General features: G+C 41.5%; 1 protein-coding gene across 1 annotated transcript in view; it reads left to right on the top strand.

Annotated features, from left to right (window-relative positions):
- Positions 1 to 20532, top strand: part of BRINP3 (BMP/retinoic acid inducible neural specific 3) — a 396972-nt gene that overhangs the window by 183879 nt on the left and 192561 nt on the right. The window contains exon 3 of the mRNA XM_054979213.1: positions 18421 to 18611. Within this exon, the coding sequence (XP_054835188.1) occupies positions 18421 to 18611 (191 nt within the window). The remainder of the gene's footprint in view (positions 1 to 18420; positions 18612 to 20532) is intronic.

Raw genomic sequence — 20532 nt, 5'->3', positions numbered from 1 at the left:
TCTGGATCCGGCGGTTTGTTATTGTCCATGGCAAACGAACCAGTGTTCGGGAGATGCCTGGTTCGGTGTGTTCGCCCGCAGTTCGGGAAGCCAGACAGTCAGGCACCAGCAATCAATTCCCCTGGCAACGGAGCCAGGGGAATGCCTGAACTCTGTCTGCGCTCCTTCTGTCGCCCTGGAAACCTGAATGGAAGCCCAGTTTACCTTGATCGGCAGGTCTTCCTTCCTTCCAACCACGGAGCTGCAAAGTGGTTACAAGTTAGGAGAAGACACCCAGGAGAGGGAGGGGGAAATGGGTGTTCTGTAGCCATGGACACTCCAATCTTATCCCTGCAAACCCTGATAGGCAGCTCTGATGGCCAAACACAGACCTCCTGCATTGCTCAATGGGACCTGTGCTTATAAATACCCGTGGGCTCCCAGCCTGGGTTTCACTTTCAGCAAGCAGTGAAGTGTGACAGAGCTGTTGCTTGCTACTTGCTAGCCTTTGGGGAGAGACAGAGAGAGTGTAATTGAGCTTGGATTTTTGTGGGAGCTTCCTGGGGGGCTCGGATTGGAGAGGGTGTAACTCCAAGATCCCTTTTGCAATCTTGTCCAAACTTGGGTGATGGCTGTAGGAGAGCCTGCAAAACACTCCCCGGGAATATGGGCTCTCTAAGTGCCACAGGGGGCATTCCGTGCCCCATGAACCACAAACCGCGAACTAGTTCGGCAACGGAAAATGTTCATTGCGGTTCGCGACTTCGAGATTGTCATCGGCACTGAACCGCAAACCGCTGTTCCATTAATTTTTTTTGGTTCGTGCCTATGTCTACCTGGGATTATTAGACATTTTGCCTGTTGAGAACAAAATGAGGCAGATGAACCTATTCTACCCCCCCCACACACTCCTACAACCGTGGCCTGAGAAATGTACTGCTAAGCCCCCTCTTGTACATTCCAACTGTGACTTTAGCATGCAATAGACCAATCTTCTGCCACTGTCCTCTCTACTGTTTGCATATTTGCAAATGTAAGCTCAGAACTTTCAGACTGGGTTGTACATAATCTGGGCTAATGCACTGCATATCATGCTAAGACCTCTCCATCTTCAGCCTACATTTCAATACACATCCCCATTGTTTAGTGAGCATCTGCTTAGTATGCTGCAAACAAGTAGTTCTCTCAGATGATAATACACCTACCATCAGTGGTGTGTAGAATTAGTCTAGGTAGATGCAGGGTTTTCGTATCTACCTGTATCATTTCCTGCTGCCCCCTCCTGCCAGAGATCTGTGACCTTTTGGAATGCTACTAGTATGAATGAAATGCCTGTCAACATATAACTATCTTTATCAGAAAAAAAATGGACTTTCCCCCCTATCATAATGGAACCCAGATGTATTTACAGAGTGCTTGGTGGGATATAAGATACAAAAGGTTGAAAACTACTACTGTAAAGTATGTTTGTGACATTCGCTGAATAGTTTCATGAAAAAAACAGTACAGTGCTGGCAATGGACCAATCCCCGTGTAATCAGCTTTCAAATGCTCTGGCCTTGGCATGGAGCCCTACCATGATGAAAAGATCACTAACAACAGATCAACTGGTACACATTTAATGATCCTATCTTTATGCAAATCTCCAAGGCAGTATTGGCCACAGTTTGGGAGCATCTCAATTCATCCAGAGCAACAGGCCTAGTTGTTGCTTCTCCGGAAATAAGGACACATCCTACAGAGTGTCCTCAAATTTTTATATGCAAGTGTCCTACCCATGACAGATGTGCGTTTTTCAACATCTTTGTTGAAAAAGTTCCCCCAAGGTCAAGTTTAAAAGTCACTGGTTTAAACAAAAACAGAAAGTTTATTCTGGGGGGAAAGTGACCAAGTTATAAAGGTGTTCTCTTTGGACTAGATATGAAAAGTTACAGTGATGTCTCTTAATTAGCCAGATTAGGTCATGTCCCTTGCAAAGGGGTATGATTTTGGCATTTGTCAGAAATCCATAAAGATCAATGGAATAGTTAAAGAGTGATACAAGATAGCAAGCCAGAAATGATATACAGCTAATTTTAGGAGCCTGCAGCCAAGACCATCTGGACAGTTGGCTTTGGAAATATTATAACATACCAGGCTTCCTCTCCCCCAGAGTACTTGGATATCCAATTTGTATAAAACAAAAAGAACAAAAAGGTTGCCCCCAAACTAAGAGCACAATGTAATCTGCTGTTATGCAACATTTATTTAAGGATGAATTGACTCCCGCCTTGATGTTTTTTTTAAAAAACAACAACAACAACAAACTAGAATCTGTGTATTCCGCTAATGTATTTACATTGACTAATCAAAAGTGCCTGTTCGGGTTTGTACAGCTCTGTTTCTTCACTCAAAGAGAATCAAAATGCTTAATCATGGAGACAGAAATATGTAGGACTTGGTTTTTTTTAAAAAAAAAAAAACTTAAAAAAAATAAAAAGGTAATTTTAAAATACTCAATTTAGTTTTTTTTTAAAAAAAAATCCACGGAAAACTATCAACTGCCATATCCTGATTCACTCTAAATAACAAAAGCAGGAGGGTGATGTAGGCATCAAGCCAGGGTGTCTGCGTCAACCTCCAGGTTTCAAGAAAGAATGTACTGATTCAGGTGATTCTACAGCCCCTGAGGAAGTCTATACGATGAAATCTGCTGCCATCCAGCCACAGCTAGGGCTGCATCATGACGTACTACCTGCGTTACATCTTGGTAGACACCTGAAAGAAAAGGAAAGAAACAACACATTTTTTTTTTAATAGACGCATACTTACCATCTTCCTCCATGAGCCTGGAGTCTTTGCCCTGTTCCTGGAAAGCTGTTGGAATAGGACTTTGCTATCCTTGTCTGCCTTGGACTGATATATAAGCTATGAACCTCGTAGAGGACTTAGTAACAAGAGAATGTACTGCATTTGTTGCACTTGTTATATTGTAATTTTGTATCACTGTATGTTTGTTTGATGCTGAGCACATTTGTTACATTGTTGAGAGAGCGTTCGCCTTTAGAAGAATATACAGTTGTATGTTTGTATAATTATAAAGCACATTTGTTGCAGTAGTAGTGAAAGTAAGTCTCTCAGGATCCATCCCGGGTGGGTTTCCCACTTTCTCCTTGTTGCCCATCCTAATATCAGCTGGGTTAAGTTGGGTGGTGGGCATTGCCACCTGCCTCACTCCTAATACCAGCTGGGTTAAAGCAGGAGGCGGGCATCGCCACCTGCTCCCATCCTGCTCCTGGCCTGGGCTTCCCACTATGGCACATTTTCTAGAGGGACATGGTGCCTTGCTTAAGCTTCCCTCCATGGCAGTGCCCTCTGGTGGTGCACCAGGGTATAAAGTGAGTTGTCTGAAACACACTTACTCAATTATATAGTAAGATTATTTATTACGTTTCTAATTCGCCCTTCCCACAAGCGGGCTCAGGGTGAGGTACTGCAGTTATAAAAATATAATACAAATAATAAAACAATTCATAAAACAACAGTTCATCATAAAATCAACAAACAGATAATAACTGTCCCAAGATGGGGTCAATTTCAGATTCCTGCCCATCAACATACAGGGGGAGGGAAGTGGACAGATAATGTACTGCAACCCATATGTGGGTCAGCAAACGAATGGGCACTACATAGCCACGTGCTGTACCCATATATTGGGCAGCTAGCTGTTGGACACTATATAACCCACTTAGTGGGAGGCTGGTGGGAGGCTCAGTGAGGATCTCATGCTGGCCTCAACTGTACATCTGGTGGAACATCTCCATCTTACAGGCCCGCTAAAATGATAGAAGATCCTGATGGGCCCGGGTGCCCTCAGACAGAGAGTTCCACCAGGTTGGGGCCTGGACCAAAAAGGCCCTGGCCCTGGTTAAGGCCAACCGAGCCTCCCTGGGGCCTGGGACCACCAGCAGATGTTTTCCAGCTGATCGGAGTGTTCTCTAGGGCACATACGGAGAGAGTCAGTCCCTTAGGTATGCTGGTCCCAGTCCTTAAAGAGGAGAAGTTTTACCTCAAGGTAAGGGAAGGTCAGCCTAAGCCTGAGTTGGATGTGGGTTTGTGGCAAGGGCATTGCCACCTGCTCCGCTCCTAATACCAACTAGGTTAAGGCGGGGAGTGGGCATTGCCACCTGCTCCAGCCCAATATCAGCTGGGTTAAGTTGGGTGGTTGGCATTGCCATCTGCCTCACTCCTAATACCAGCTGGGTGAAAGCGGGAGGCGGGCATTGCCACCTGCTCCCATCCTGCTCCCGGTCTGGGATTCCATGGCATGTTTTCTGGAGGGACATGGTGCCTTACCTAAGCTTCCCTCCATGGCAGCGCCCTCTGGTGGTGCACCAGGGTATAAAGTGAGTCTGAAACACACTGAATTATATAGTAAGATTGTTAATGTTATTTTTATGATTTTACTATATTATTTTTCTTTCTTGAGCAGCCTGGGGCAGGTCACTGGAGATGCGACATATAAATTGTCTAAATAATACAGATAATAATAAAACACACAGCTAGTTTTTTTCCAGCTGAAATCAAACTGTGACAGTGATTTTTCAGAGCTTTGCTTTGCCTGAGGAGGCAAGTATATGCAAACCTCCGAATGAACAGAGAACAACAAATATACATCTGTGATTTTCACACAATTTACCTCTTAGGGTGAGATCTCATTTCATTTCATGGTGGAAATAATTTGTACCCATATTCTCTGTCCCGATAATAAATGTCTTACAATGCAATAAATAAGGTTTCAAACTACTCTTGACAGAATATGTATCTGTTGTAACCCAAATTGGTGCTCTTCTGTGAGATTGCCGGGACACTATTCTATGTTTACTTTTGTTTATAAGGTCTACATCCTGCCCTTCTGCTTTAAAAGCACTCAGAACCACTTGCAAAGTTAATAAAATTATACCCCAAATTAATAAAAAAGACCATAGGAAAACAGTAGATGTTAAGATCTTTCCTATGGCCCCTGCACATATAGTTTTAAAATCCGGGAATCATTAAAAGCAGTCATATTTAAAAAAATAAATAAAAGTAACTGCACTGGTACAAACTGAAAACAACCTGTAAAAAAAAAAATCCAAATGGTTAACTTTGAACTTTCGAGTGATGATAAATTGAGCCTTCCCTAAAACGGCAGTATGTGAACGGCCAAAGTGGCATGCTTTGATTTAACTACCTTAATTTCTGCCTCCGTGGCTGGCTTTGCAGATACATTCTGCAGCAATTTTCTTGGCAATCGCCTTCAAGACCACTGTTGTCACAGCCAGGCCTAGACAATGGAGAAGTGGCAGAGCAATGGCAAGAATGCTGCCACGTTTTGTTCTATGCAGCGAAAGATTCTCCTTGCTCGCTTTCCTATTTCCTTTTGATTGCTCATATCGTTTATGTCAGCGTCTTGCATGTGAGAGGGATTTGTCACCGCTCGGTTGCTGTCAGAATTGCACATCATCCTTGAGTTACAAGGAACATTTAAATTACAGACAAGGCTGAAGCCAGTGTTGATTGAATAAGGAATTTCTTACAAAACAGCATATATGCATTGGGGGGAAAACAGATTCTTTCTGCTATTTGTGACAGCAGGTGGTTTTTTGTTTTTTTTTGCCTGTTTTCCTTTTTAGCATACAAGGGCTGTTCAGGTTTCAAGTGAGCTAGTTAAGCACAATCAATGCCTCAGGTAGTGAGTACTAAAATTAACTTGGAGAGCAGTGAGATATTCTTGAACTGGTATGCTGTCAGCATGGCTCAGTATGAGCTATATGCATGGCTTGGTTGTCCAGGCTGGACTGCTGTAAAGCACTCTAAGTAGGTCTTTTGAAGACTGTTTAGATGGTTCAGAATGTGACTGCGTACTCTCTGGGAACCTATACCTTCTGTACTGAAAGAAGTGCACAGATTTCCATTTAGTTTGCATATACAACAACAGCAATAGTTTGCTTTTACGCTGCCTTTCTGGACAGATTACTGCTAAACTCAGAGCAGTGAACAAAGTCAATGTTGGTTTTTGTGGATTTTCTGGGCTGTAGTCAATGTTATTATTATACCTACAATACAGCTAGGGAGCTGGGGCTGAGAGGAGTGGTTTACCCAAGATAACCTGCTGAGCTCATAGCAGTACTGGGAGTTGAACTAGCAGAGTGCTGATTTGCAGCCCTGCCACTTAACCACTACTCTACAGTAGCTCTCAGTACGGCTAATCTTTTGAGCCCTACATTTCTCAGATCCAAGATTATTTCCAAATTGCTTCTTTATCCAAAGTCAGATTGATGGTGATGGCCAAGTACAGTTTCCAAATCTCAGTTGGGAAATTCCTGAAGGTTTGGAAGGTGGAACTTGAGGAGGGCAGGGTTTGCGGAAGGGAGAGACCATGGAGTCCACCTCCAAAGCAGCCCTTTTTTCTCTAGGGGAACTGATCTCTTTCATCTTTTAGAGCCCTTGTAATTCCTGGAGAACTCAAAGCCCCACCTGGAGGTTGGCAACAAGCTTCTGTTCATCCTGAGCATGTGCTCTATGCTACCCATTGAGGAGCCAAGCCGAGCTTTAGAAAGTGATAGCATACCTGCTGCGATTTGACGTGGACTCTGAAAGTGGTGCAAGTCCAGCAGATGGTAACCTGGGCCATACCCATTGCTTCCTCCCATACTATCAGTGGCTGAGAAAAAAATTCATATGAGATGGAAAATTTTGTGCGAGACACTTCATTCCTCTTTGTCTAGAAACTAACTGGAAGCCATTGAGTGGAGACGCTTTATGACTAGACCTGGAAAATAATGATTGAAGTGGTACAGTCAGATCCATATCCTCTTGTGTGGTACAACACATGTAGAGAGGCACATGAAGAATCCTGTGGAAGTGAGTAGGATAATGCTTGTGAGCAAAGGATTTACTCTCAAACTCCTTGTTCTCACTGCATATTACTGGAATTGGGATATTAATGATGAATCCATCTATATGTTCTACAGTAGTTAAAAACTGGAAAATACACTCATAGCACTGACATGTTTTCAGGAATTATGAAGATCTGCTTCATTTAATAGAAGCCATTATTACAACGCTCTGCTTCACTTAATAGGGATCATTATTTTTTCCTTCTTTATCCAGAGTGTCTTCCACAATACAAAACGATTGTCACAAACTGCATATTGCTCTATGTTATAGTTGTTGATTGCCCTCCAAAAACTCATTTTATTCCAAAACCATTACCAAGTGCAATTAATTCTCTTGAAGTACTGTGCTTTCTTCCAATCAATAGCAAACTTCATGGCATTGTAATTAAATTAACCAATGGCTTCTTTGGAACAGGAATATATATATCTCCTTTGAACATGTGGATGATAGTTGCAACAAGGAATCTTTTCAAAGGGGAGATTTCTTGGGTTTAATGAATTATATTCAATCTGATTTGCTTTATTTTATCTGGAAATGGGCACACTCTCCTCAGCTCAGTTTGGAATTGGCTAAATGTTTATGAGTTTACTCAGCATTCAGGTGTTTTTAGATAATTCTTTCCTGGCTTGTAATATTTGTACACGAACATTCCGTAACTGCACTGTAGGATTTACAGTTTGGTTTCCATCCATTTGGTAAGCACTTATAATAACAGCCATGTCAGACAGCCACTTGGGAATTTAATTCCCACCTCTTACCCTGAGATAAGACTGGGTTGTAGATTTGAATGAGGGAAAAGAACGACATAAAACATTTGCAAATAACTATTGACAGAATTGACGGAAAGAAGATAATTCTAATTTTATTTATTATTTCCCATCAGAATGTTCTATATTCACAGTACAGTTGTGAAAATAGACCATTTGGCAAGTTATTTTAATTCAGGTTGTCAGTTCATTGAAGAATATATATCTCAGTTGACTGAAAAATGTCCATTTCATTAGTTCCCTGCTGGTCAATAGATTAATGCATTTTCTAGATTTAAGTAAACACACACAAAACCAGACTTCAGCCTTTTTTCAGGAAGGAGCCTGAAAAATGAAATGTAGAGGAAGTAAATCATATGAAGAAGGCCTTAGAAAAAAAGCTGATTCCTGAATTGATTCTTGATGATTGCTGGAATCGGGTAGTTATCAGGAGTGTGTGTTCATGGGAACATTGTATTGATAAAGGGCAGCTAAAGAAAATGCATAATTAAAAAGAAGACTGTGACAGGAATATTGAGATTTATCATCATTGATACTGTTACTGCAGAAATAAATTAAAACAAAAAAGGTGTGTGCCCTTCACCTGCAGCCCCACTGATTAAAATTTATTGTCCCTCATCAATCTGTATTGATCTAAATTGACAGACTGATATACGACTTAAAGTTTGCAGTCCTAATTTTAGTACATTGTGAATATCAATAAATTTGATACTTCCATTGTAAATATTTAATGTTCACGTAATAAATTATGATCCAATACTAGCTTTGCATGGCTATTTCTTAATGTGGTACCAGCATTTATACATTAATCTACTGTTGACTGAACAAAAGATTCCTTAACTGTTTTTTGAGGTAGATGGAGTTGAAGGAAATTTTGGGAAAGGCATTGTACTGATAGAAGCAACTAGAAAAATGGAAGCTAATGATGGTTAAGGAAGCTTTGCCCTCACTCTGAACTGGCTTTCTTAGAGTCAAGCTACAAGAGATGAATTACACGAGGAGGAGCACGAGAAGGGCTCTACAGAGCCAAGGAGATCGCTGCTCAGATGGTTTGTTTATTTCCTGTTTGCCTCTTAGAAGGAGAGGTGAAACTGACAGAGCCTTCCAGAGTCAAAAAGGAAATTAACAAATCCTCTGAGCAACTATCTCCCTGGCTTTGTAGAGAGGGGAAATTGACAAAGCGTTCTGATCTCTTTTAAAACTCAGCTTCCTGGCTAACATAGACATGGGCATGAACAGCATTATGAATGGAAAAAAACCCACAAACAGGCTGCTCGGCTGCTTGCAAATGGGCTGTTTGTGATACGCCATTCCAGCCGAACAGGCAGTCAACGCAAGCCTCATTCGTTGTGCTTGGCCGCCGTTTGGGAAGCTAGACACTCAGGCGCCTTCAATCAATTGCTTTGGCAACAGGGAGGGGGGAGGGCCTGAACTCTGTCTGCACTCCCTCTGTCGCCCTGGATGCCCCAGTCAAAGCCCAAGTTAGCTTGATGGGCAGGTCTTCCTTCCAAACATGGAGCTGCAAATCGGTTACAATTCGTAACATGGGAGCAGACGCCGGGGGGGAGGGAAGGAGGAGGGGGTGTTCTGTGGCCATGGGAACTCCAATCTCATCCCTGCAAACCATGTTAGGCAGTTCTGACTGCCAACCACAGCCCTCCTGTGTTTCTCAATCAGTCCTCAGCTTATAAAAGGGCACTGTGCTTCCACTTCTGGTTTCACTTTCAGCAAGCAGTGGAGTGGGACAGAGCTCTTAATAGCCTTTTGGGAGAGAGAGAGGGAGAGTGCATTGCAGCTAGCCTTTTTTCTGTGTGTGGTGGGTGGGTTAGGGAGCTATCCCCTCTGGTTCCAGGGCTGCTGCCAGGCCCCAGGGCCAAGCTCAATGGGCACTTTGGCTGAGGGCTCACCCTGATTATTAGCGCCTGATCTGGTCAGGTCTCTGAGAGTGTTGGGCTAGGGCTCTACCCCCTCCCTCCGGGAATGTATAACTCTGAGATCCATACTGCAATCTTGACCAAACTTGGGTGGTGGCTGGAGAAGAGCCTGCTGCACATTCCCTGTGAATATGGGCTCTCTAAGTGCTAAGGGGGCCACTCTGGCACCAATGAACACCAAACACCGAACACTTTCAGTAACGGGACATGTTCAGGTCTGGTCGGCTGTTCGTTTTCATCATCGGGAATGAACACCGAAAAGCCTGTTTGGGTTTTTTTTCCTGTTCATGCCCATGTCTAGGCTAACATTGCGACTCCCTTCATGTGCTCCTTCTCATGTAATTTGTCTCTTGTAGCTTGGCTCTTACATTGCCATGTAGTCAAGGCTGGAGAATTTTATTGGCTTTTCCTGGCCTAACTACATCATCACACAGTCTACAGATTCCTTGTTTGGGTGAGATCATAACAATGAACATGAAGAAGTTTTTGCTATAAATTAATAGTATGGAAGCAGCCACTGACTGGATGTATAAAGCCCTTGAAAAGCTGTGCAAGAGGTGAGCTTCAGACTGTATAGGGTATGTTGGGTGACTTTCCAGGGCATCCCAAGCTCCATACTGCTCTGTTGAAAAATCTTTATTGTTGAGCAATCAGTGAAGCCTTAGTTAACATACTCCTTGGCCTTCATGACCTTGCAGCAAATAACATTCTCACACAATATGTGAATCTTCCCCTGCTGTTGATTGATATTGACACTTGTGATATCAATATCACTCTACAGACATAATAAAGCTATTGCTAATTAGGCTTAACATTGCTAATTGCATAACTGTCTCAATAGTCTCACAATGAACAGCTGATTCAACAAAACAAAACACAGAGACCCTTCATCAATTCACATTTTGTCTATGGACAGGAAGTTATCACATTATATATGTGGGATATGAGAAGAAGGAAAAATGGCACAATGAAATTTCATTTGGAGAATTCTTTGTCAATGAGTGCTGCCTACTAGTGTATTGACTAAAACCAATGTTTTCAACTTTATCTATACCTGACCAACTTTGTCATGCTGATCCATGGTACATTAAATTCATGCGCAGACTATTATAATTAGGGATGCTGCAAATCTTATCACAAACATATTCAACAGTAAAAATTTACTATATTCAAAGGTGTCACAACAAGTAAACTGCTCACCCAACCTATGTGACATATCAATCAGCTGTGAATGCCTGCCAAACAGGATTGCACTGTGTTTTTGCAAATCTCTGTATGTGCAAAGATGCTTCCAATTCAAACTGATTGGCAGCCATTAACGTTCCTCTCGGCTACTTAGAAGAAGGGTTCACTGAAGGGTAGGATTTTATTAAAAAACAGCATTTATTTATGACTGACTTATATGATTTGTGACTGATCTAATTGTCTGTTTAACCAATTGCCTGCTATTTAACCAAATGCCAGCTGAGCAGTTACACAGCGATGATGGGGAGGGGGAGGTAGCAAAACTCAGTCAGGCTGTGTGAGAATGCACATGCACAAAAAGCCAAATGCATTTGTAGAATTTGAGTTTATACCTTTTTACAGAGGCCGATGGAATTTATCAACACCTGGATTTGAACTATTGTGATTGGTGATAATCAAATCAAAAGAGTTTATTGTCTACAGCCATAGGCCATCACAATTCACCAAACACTGACTAATAAACAATTAAGTCTGCATTTATTGATGTTTTGTTGATGTTAGCCGCCCTGAGCCTGTTTGCAGGGAGGGCGGGATATTAATAAAATAAAATGCATTGCATCGTTAAGGAATATAGTGAAGCAGCCTACTAACAGCCACAAATGGGCTGATGAATACTCAAACTGATTATTGAAAAATTAGCTCCCTGTTCACAACTGGCAAACTGACCTGAGCTGAACTGGTAGGTGGTTGCGCATCCCTAATTGCAATGTGTTGTACATAGAAGACAGTCCATCATGCGTCTTTCTGTCACTGCCCTCCAAACTGTGGACTGACCTTTCTAAATGTGTCAAGAAGGCAACCCCTCTTTTAAGTTTTACGGAACAGGGTGAGGCAGAACTGTTTAAGAGGACATTCAATTAGAGTCGTATTCTGGCATTGGCTGACATTTTATTTTTTTAATTGGTGTGAGTTTGTATCATTTTTAGCTATCAGGATTAGTTGTTATGAGTACTTCAGAGAGAAAAAAGGACTGTCTTAAATATTGTAGCCCCAATCCATGATCTGTGGTCAGTTATGGCTGTGTGAAATATAGTCACTAATGCATGGCTGATACCATAAAGCCCATGGTGGTGATCTGTGCGTGGGGTATAATATTTGAGCCCTCCACCACGTACCAGTCCAGTCCCGTTCAAATGTAGCCTGCAAGCACTGAGTATAGAAGAATAGCTGGAATTGGCTTGCTGATGTTGTATGATGTTGTATGCAACTGAAATGGTGCACAATGGAGGAGGATCTCAGAGACTATATAAAGGGGGGGATAAACATATTTTGCTCATTCTGTTCTTTTATTCTCTGTTGGTTCTCTCTGTCTAGCATTTCTCCCCTTTTGAATTCCAGTTTAACTAGCAAGATTTAAAATTAATTCTGGAAACAAAGCATGCACAATTTGCCACAGCTTTCAGTCCCTTGAGTTCATTTGCATCTTTTCCTGTCTTTGCATTACCAATATACATGCTGGCATTGGGAAAACAAGAACAAGCAAAGATGAACCCATTTTTTTTTTTTTGGCAATGTTTACTGATGCAAACCTGCATTGTACAGACAAAATAATCTTGGTATGTTTACAGACATACAATCACATCTGGATTGCATTTTTACAATGTTTTATCAATGTGCACATATGCATTATTTATTTCCTCTACATGTCCTTATCTAAGGCTTTTAGATTGCCATTGAGTAAATTATGGGGATCTTAAGCTGCAGCCTCGTTCCTCCGAAATGGCCTTCCTGAATGAGTTAGGAGAATTCCAACTCTAGTCGTATTCAGGGAAGTTTTATTTAGAAGGACATTTGAGAGGCACTAATCTTTCCATTCAGCTGGGGTTTTTGTTTTGTATGTTTTTGCACTTGGGTTTATTAATATGTCTATCTATAATGGTTTTAAATGTTATTGAGCTTTGCCCAGGTTACTTCATCTTTTATTTTTATCAAGTGAGCCAAACTGCTGGGCTAGAATTTGGAAGCTTGCTGTGTAACTGTGGGCCAGTCATTCTTTCTCTGTCCAACAGAGTAGTGGCTGTCAAGGAGAAAATTAGAGGATTGGAAGACAATGTAACCTGCCCTAATCTCCTTGATGAAAGGGTGGGATAAAAATTACTAAAGAAAATAATCTTGCTTTCACACGCACCAAAATGAAATGATGTTTTTAAAAACTGGAATAATTGTACTAGTTTGCCTTTGATTTTCTGTGTCACAGGGTTCGCACTGATGGTCAGTTATTCCAGTTTTTAAAAATGTCATTTCATTTTGGTGCATAGCGACCCTTCAGATTGTAGATACAATTGAACCAATCAGCTACTTCACACAGTGTATATTGTTAGGAATATGGCTAACAGGTATACGTTTTTGTGTGCAGCTAAAGCATATGCAATTAACATGTATTATAAGCACGCACTTTTCTCAGGACCGTGACAGCATTCCTTGTTGAGTGTTCACTCAGTGGCAAACTGGTTTGCCTGTGTAAAGTATGAAATGGCCCTCAGGCCAGCAATAGGCTTAATGAAGGCCCAGCAAGACATGATGGAAGTAGCCATATTTTGGTGTTCATACATGTGATCTGTTCATCTATAAAATGGACAACAGTGTCTAATTTTTACAACAAAACATGCATATGGGTGAAAGAAAGGGAGCCTTCCCCTTTATACTATACAGAAAGTGACAGAGCTTGATAAAACAGGAACTAAAGTGGGTCTGGTAAGGGAGAAAAGCTCCTGAAGCAACAGGGCTTGGGAATGTAAGGTGCTCGAGGTGTGGGATAGTGTGAAGATGCCTTATACCAGGTCAGGTCACAGGTCCAACTAGCTCAGTGTCATCCAACTATGATTGGCAGAGGTTCTCAAGGACTTTACCCTTGATCCTTTAATTCCCTTAAATGATACCGATTTATTGCCCATAGCCTTAAGCCTTACCACACTAATTTAAAGGAGGGGAGATTACAAGACCCTCTCTAATTATAAAAGTTTTTAAATTTTCATTTTATGCTGGATTACTTGCAGGAAAGAGCTCAAAAAACGTAGTGATATTTGGATCTTTATCACGTAGACAAAAGGAGAGACTTTGGTCGCTACTTATACATCCGTTGTTCAGGCTGCTGTAAGGGGAGATGCCAGGGACTGACCAAGGGAGTTTCTGTCTACAAGGCATGTGTACTTCCATTGAGCCATGGTTCCTACCAAGGAAATGTTTTTGTATGAAGGGGACTGAATCCTCATTTGAAGAACTCTCTGGAGTGTGTTCATGGCGGGGGGCCTACTGTGCATGCCACAGTCTGTTTTCTGTGTATATTAGTTATTCCTGTTTGCATGGAAGAGAAATTAGTGGGCATGTGTGCTGTGCTCCAGCGAACTCTTAATGCAATATATATTGTGAGGCCTTTGAGCATTCAGATGTGTGTACAAAGGTCCAAATCTACTTATGACAGGGAAATTCTACAATATGGCCAATGTTGTATAAAGTAGCATCTCCTCTTAGCTATAGGCTGGATTGTGTATGAAACACCACTTTGTGTGAAATCTGGTTCTGTGGTTAATTCCTTGTTCACCGAGATTGAGATGGACAGAAACTCATGTTTTCTTGTGACGAATGGGACTCTGAGTTTCCTTTGGAGCAAATGTCATAACTGTGGACATGCCTCATAAAAGTAAGGCTTCCACAGATGTTTTGAAACAAGAATGGTTTCTTGATTAGAATCTGAGGACGACGTGTCCTTCTCATAATAACTCTTGGCTGCATCTTAATTGGTAAGCAAATGAATAAAAGATGCGCTTATTACTACTTAATTGACTTGTTTGCTTTCATTGCAACTGCTGATATATTTTGGAGCAGTGAGCAGGAGCTGTCATTCTTTATGTTTAATGCAGCCTCTAGAATAATTTATTTTCAGTGGTAATCAAAAACTGTCTGCACTTAAGGATGAGCTTTGCTAATATTATTAGAAAGCAAAATGACGAGGCTGGGTGACTTCACACACACACCTGAGAGAATCAATTTCTTCCTGAGTGCTTGTGACTGCAGAGAGCTACAACAAGTATAGAAAAGGACACCATCTAGTTTTAGCCATTGCTCATGTTTAGACCTCATCTTTCCTTTTCAAAAGAAAACCCAAAAGCAAAACTCTAAGATGGCCCTACCTTATGGATTGGCTTGCCTGAAGAGGCCAGGGAAACTCCCATTCTTTTGGCCGTGCAAAACTGAGGGTTTTAAACTATAGAAATATGTCTGGCCTGTGGATAGAAATGGATAGACAGATGTGTTGGTAAAGGGGCAGGGCCTGTCGAGTATACTACTGCATACTATCAGTTGTCAAATTATTTATGTTTTGTTTTTCAGATTTCTGAATCCATACTCCAGTGTATTGTTTGTTGGACATACAAGCCATTGATTGTATTGACTGACACTGTATTAACTGCCTTGAGTCTCAGTGAAAAAGGCAGACTATAAATAACACAAATAAATAAATGTTTGGTCTTGGCAGATCAGTAGATGCTCCTTGCTGACTTTCCCTATTATTTTAACAGTTAGAGGTAATCATATCTCTGTTTAAGATAGTGAGATGGAAAGGCAAGGGATGATGGCAGGTGATTCTACATGGGTGATGGAATTATTCTTGTGGTCAATTTCTGGCTTTGGAGAGCCTAGCCTACAGAGCATTTATTTCTCTATTTATTTATTTAAAATATTTATTAGCCACCTTTCCTCCAAAGGTGCTCAAGGCAGCTTACAAAGTAAAATGGAAAGAATGTAAACATGAAAAAACATAGTTAAAAACACAATGCAATTCTAAGCAGAGTTACTCCAGTCTAAGTTCACTGAAATCAATGGGCTTAAACTGGAGTAACTCTTTTTAGGATCACCCTGTTAAAACAGTTTATACAGAGTTTAAACTCAATACGCCCAACTCACATTAAAAAGCTGTCATAAATTTAAAAAAATAAATCTTCAGCTGCTTTCTGAAGCTGGAGAGTGTGGCAGCCAGGTGCCCCCTCCCTGGAGTGATTGTTGCATAGTTCTGGGACTGCCACTGAAAAGGCTCTCTGCCATGTACTCACCATCTGAGGTCTTTTGGTTCCTACTCAAATCTACTTAATCGGGCTCATTTTCTGGAAAGTATTCTTAGGATGGCACTGTTAAATACATTAAAGACATGAAATCATTAATGAGAATGTGAATAGGCAAGCATGAAAATGCAGTGAGCAAAAGACGGCACACTCAGCTGCACATGATACGCACTTGGGCCGAGGGCCACTTTTGTCTATTCGCACGGAGGTAGAGGCAGGCCTGTATTTCTGGGCATCCGAGTCTTTGGGAGGTGGAGCCTGGCCCTATAAAGGGCAGTTCCACCTCCGCAGGGACTGGTCAGCTTTGAAAGCTCGGCCCTTCCACCGCACCCTATGACAGAACAGGATTAGCTGGTTGCTGGTTACCAGGGCCAGGTAGGATTTTTTTCTCCTTTTCCCAAATTGGCTCAGGGAAGAGGTATTTTTCACCTACCTTATACTGTCCTGTGGGAGTGATATTTGGAGTGGAGGAGCTGTTACCTGGTTCTCTGGCAGGTTAGATTTGGGTAGACAGAGCAAGCTGGTGAGCACCCGGTGGCACCTCCCCATTGGTGGAGAATTGGGGTCTGACAGGGATCAGTTGGCAAGCTTTATGGCTGCCAGCTGAGAGGACAGACTGCCTGTAGGACCCCCTGTACAAGTCCTTCCTTCAGGCTCCCTTGTTTGGGGTGCTTGGAGCTTTAAGGGGGGAACCACTAGCTTGGCCGGCTGGGTTACAGCCATGCACATGGATGGCTTGCACCTGGGGCAATGGGTGACTCACCCAGGCAGGTTGGGGAGAAGGTCCAGGGTGATCCCTTGGACCTGACCTGTACCGCTAGTGATGCCCTTGCCATTATTAAGTTTAACATTGGTCAATAAATGGCCCAGATTTATACCCAAGCCTTGTGTCTGTCTCTTCATTTTGAATGGGGGGGGGACAAACAGCGGCAAGTTAAAAATGCAAGCTGAAGCAGCAGATAAAAGAGAGAGGTAAAACAATTTCTACTGTAAGTGAACCACAGCAAAGGCCATCTTCAACACAACTGACAAAAAGTTAAGGCAAATAAAAACATTTTCACCCCATAGCATTTATTGTTAATAATTGCCAGCAATAAATGTTTCGTCTGGGATTTTTGCTCATATGTTTCAGCTCAGTGTGATTGTGCACGTCCCCGTCGGGAATGCAGTAATTGATATGGTGTAGTTTATAATATAGCTAAAGGAAATGGTGTGAAGGGGAAATTATATGACTCTGAATATGCATACTGACCCTCGTATTCAACATTGTTTTTTCTTGTGAGTCTGAAGCATTCAGTTAAAACAAATGCTATGATCTGGGCTCAAAGGGGAGTTGAGCATCAGATATGGAATCAATGTAAAATATACCAATCTGTGCTGATTATTCTCCAGTTTTGATTTGGGCAGGAACAAAAACTAGAAATTTTGTTGGTCAAATCTCCCATCTCTCCGGAACATGTAAAGTCTGTACATATGTTTTGATTGCACATTTGATCAATATATACAGCAGAAGAGCAGGTTTGAACACACTGGCTCTGCCTCCCCAGCCATTGCATGATCACTGGTTTGTGAGCATAGCATCTGTATGTGGACGAAGGGTGCACTCGTACGAACTGTCCCCTTGATTGAAAATTCTGCTCCATTATGAAGACCAAGCCTAGAAGTGTAATTTGCTCCATTCATAGGAACTGATCATGAGCTGGTGATGATGTGGAAGTAGGGAGGTGGGCCAGAGTGCTTGTACTTCCTCCCTTTCTGTGCATGTTGATCAAGCAGGTAATTGAAATGTATGTACAGGGCTAGATTTTGTGAATCTTCTTTTTGCAGTCTTGTTCTCTGCTATCATTTATTTTTGCTCTTATAAGTCACATGCCACCCAGTTGGGATAATGCTCCAAAATGTGATGATGCCGCAATGCTATATATTTGTCTGCACGATAAGTGCTATTGGGGACACTAGAGAATTAGGGAGTGTGAATGAGTAATATTTTCGCAAAAACCCCTAGGAATAGTTGGAAAGGGGAAGCTTTTTTTAAGCACTGCTAAAACTGTTTACAATAGAAAAAGCCAGAGTTGTTTCAGCTTGAAAAACATACTTACCCAGAGTTAGCCTGCAGTTTTTCTCTGAGGAAAAATGGTGTGAAGGTAACATTTTCATTGTCTTCTGCACCACAGCAAAACAAAAGGCATTCATGAATGAACTGAAAATTATCTGTATTCCAGGAAAAAGAAAATCAACCTTTTGTGGATGATGGTCAAGAAGCATAACCCCCCCCCCCAAATCTTAAGCAACTCATTTGCTAGAAGATTGTTTTTCTTCACACAGCATTTTTTACGTATGAAATATTCCCTATTTTCACTTGTTGCTTATTTTAGGTTTCTAATTCATGTCAAGCAAAGTTTCTAGAAAATAATGACCTCCCCATGCAACTAGGCAACAAGCTGGTACTCTTTGAAAATTAAAACACATTTAAATGATGCATTTTTAAATGAGGCTTTGTTTTGTTTTTCATTCCAGAGAATTTGGCCGCTGGAAAGTAAATAACTTAGCTGTTGAGAGAAAGAATTTTCTTGGTTCCCCACTGCCTCTCGCCCCTGAATTTTTCCGAAACATAAGACTACTAGGACGGCGGCCCACCCTTCAGCAGATCACAGAAAACCTTATCAAGAAATATGGGACACACTTCCTGCTGTCAGCAACCCTGGGAGGTAAGGTCACTCACATGAAGCAGTTGAATAAGTATTCATCCCAGTCATTTAAACTTGACAGGAGGTATAAATTAATTGTGTAAAAAAGGATTAACTTCTGTGATGGCGGAAGGCACCATGATGAGAGAAGGCACCGTGCCACCTTGAGTTGCCATTTGTGTGGCAATGTAACTCATTATTTTAAAAAAAAAATTCTAGTCTTTGGGGAAATTATTAATGTAAACTCCATGCACCTTTTGAAAGCAGAGATTAATAAAATGAAATACCACATATACTTACCAGGTTTAGGAATAAGCTTGGTAAAGTTTGGGAATAAATCCTATTAATCTCAATGGAATGCATGGATGCAGCATGAGCAGATCTCATTCATTCTGTTCCTATAATGCTCTGTAACTTCATTTGATGCTGGGTTACACTTCACCTGGATTCTAATTTAACTTGGAGAACCTAAAAAGGGAATGCTTGCAGTTTGCTGAAGCTTTTTGCATCTAATTCCCCTTTTATTATCGGTGTCTAATTTCTCTCGGCAAAAAAACAATTTCAAAGTTATTGTGTGTGTGATGACATCAAGATTCTTTTTGTGTCGTGTTTTACTGATGCTCACCTGGGCCGTTTCCACATGGCTTACCTTATTCTGCAAAATAGCGAAATCTCGCGTGAAATCTCGCGAGAAGACTGTTATCACATCTTCTCGCGCGATAACAGCGATTTCGCTATTTTGCAGAATAAGGTAAGCCATGTGGAAACAGCCCTGAGCTTCTTATGTATGGGTAAAATGTCACATACAAAAAAAAATCTGGTTATAAATGATGACATTTTTTGCAGCTGTTCATGAATGCACACACATGCAGTAGTAATTCAGTGGTAGTGGAAATGTCAAATGAACCAAAGGAATTGAAAGCTGTGGTAAACTGTCCATGCAGAATGTGTTGTGCAAAATTTTGCAATAAAAAGGGAACAGCTGAAGATTCCTAATATATCAGTTCCACACTGTAAATAAGACCAGGTTATCTAGAGATTTAAAATATGAGGAGAAAGAATAGTGGAGAATACTACTGCCACCACAATTCTATTTAAGGTTGTCTACCTCTGGTTGGGGCTTGGAGATCTCCTGGTATTACAACTGATTTCTAGAGTACTGAGATCAGTTCCCCTGGAGAAAATGGCTGCTTTGGAGGATGCTCTTTATGGTATTATATCCCTTGCTAAGGTCCCACCCCTCCCCCAAACCCACACTCCCAGGGTCCACTCCCCCCCCAAAATGTATAGGAATTTCCAAGCCTAGAGCTGGCAGCCATAAATCTATTATTGTTGTTGTCTTGGATTCGTGTAAGTATAGGGTTCTCAGGTGCCTGCTGGTGGCATGCAAACTCCCGGGTGCCTGCCTATCTTCCAGTGATTGGCGGGAGGTGGCAAGCCCATTGAGGTTGTCCGTCACTGGCAGTTACCCCTGGAACATGCGCGGCACCACGCTCCCAAAAGGTGCAACAATGTTACTCCCGGAAGTGACTAGACAGTTATATAACAGTTATCCTTTTTTTCCCTTCCTAATTTCCAAATGGTTGCCAGCTGAGAACACCCCACAAAACTTCTCCTTTCGTTTTCCAGGATAGTCCATTTCTCTAGAGTGCATGACTGGATTCTGTTCTCAGGACTTACTCGAGATATTTTCAATGCAATTCTATTAAGAGTTGCTTCTGTCTGTTATTTTGGCATATGTAGACTGGAGTAACTGCATAAGATTACACTATTCTTCACCTCAAGCAAGGTAAAAATTTGCCTCCCCTGGTATTTTACTTTTTTAAAGAGCACGGTATGGTTCATTGAAAACAGCCTAAAATTTCCTGGAATTTTTTTTAAAAATGCCTTACCATGAAATATATACTACTTATTAATTCATTGCAAGGGATTGTAACTCCAT

The sequence above is a fragment of the Eublepharis macularius genome, chromosome 5 (assembly GCF_028583425.1).
Source record: "Eublepharis macularius isolate TG4126 chromosome 5, MPM_Emac_v1.0, whole genome shotgun sequence".
Classification (NCBI taxonomy): Eukaryota; Metazoa; Chordata; class Lepidosauria; order Squamata; family Eublepharidae; genus Eublepharis; species Eublepharis macularius.
This window is presented reverse-complemented; position numbering and strand designations above follow the sequence as displayed.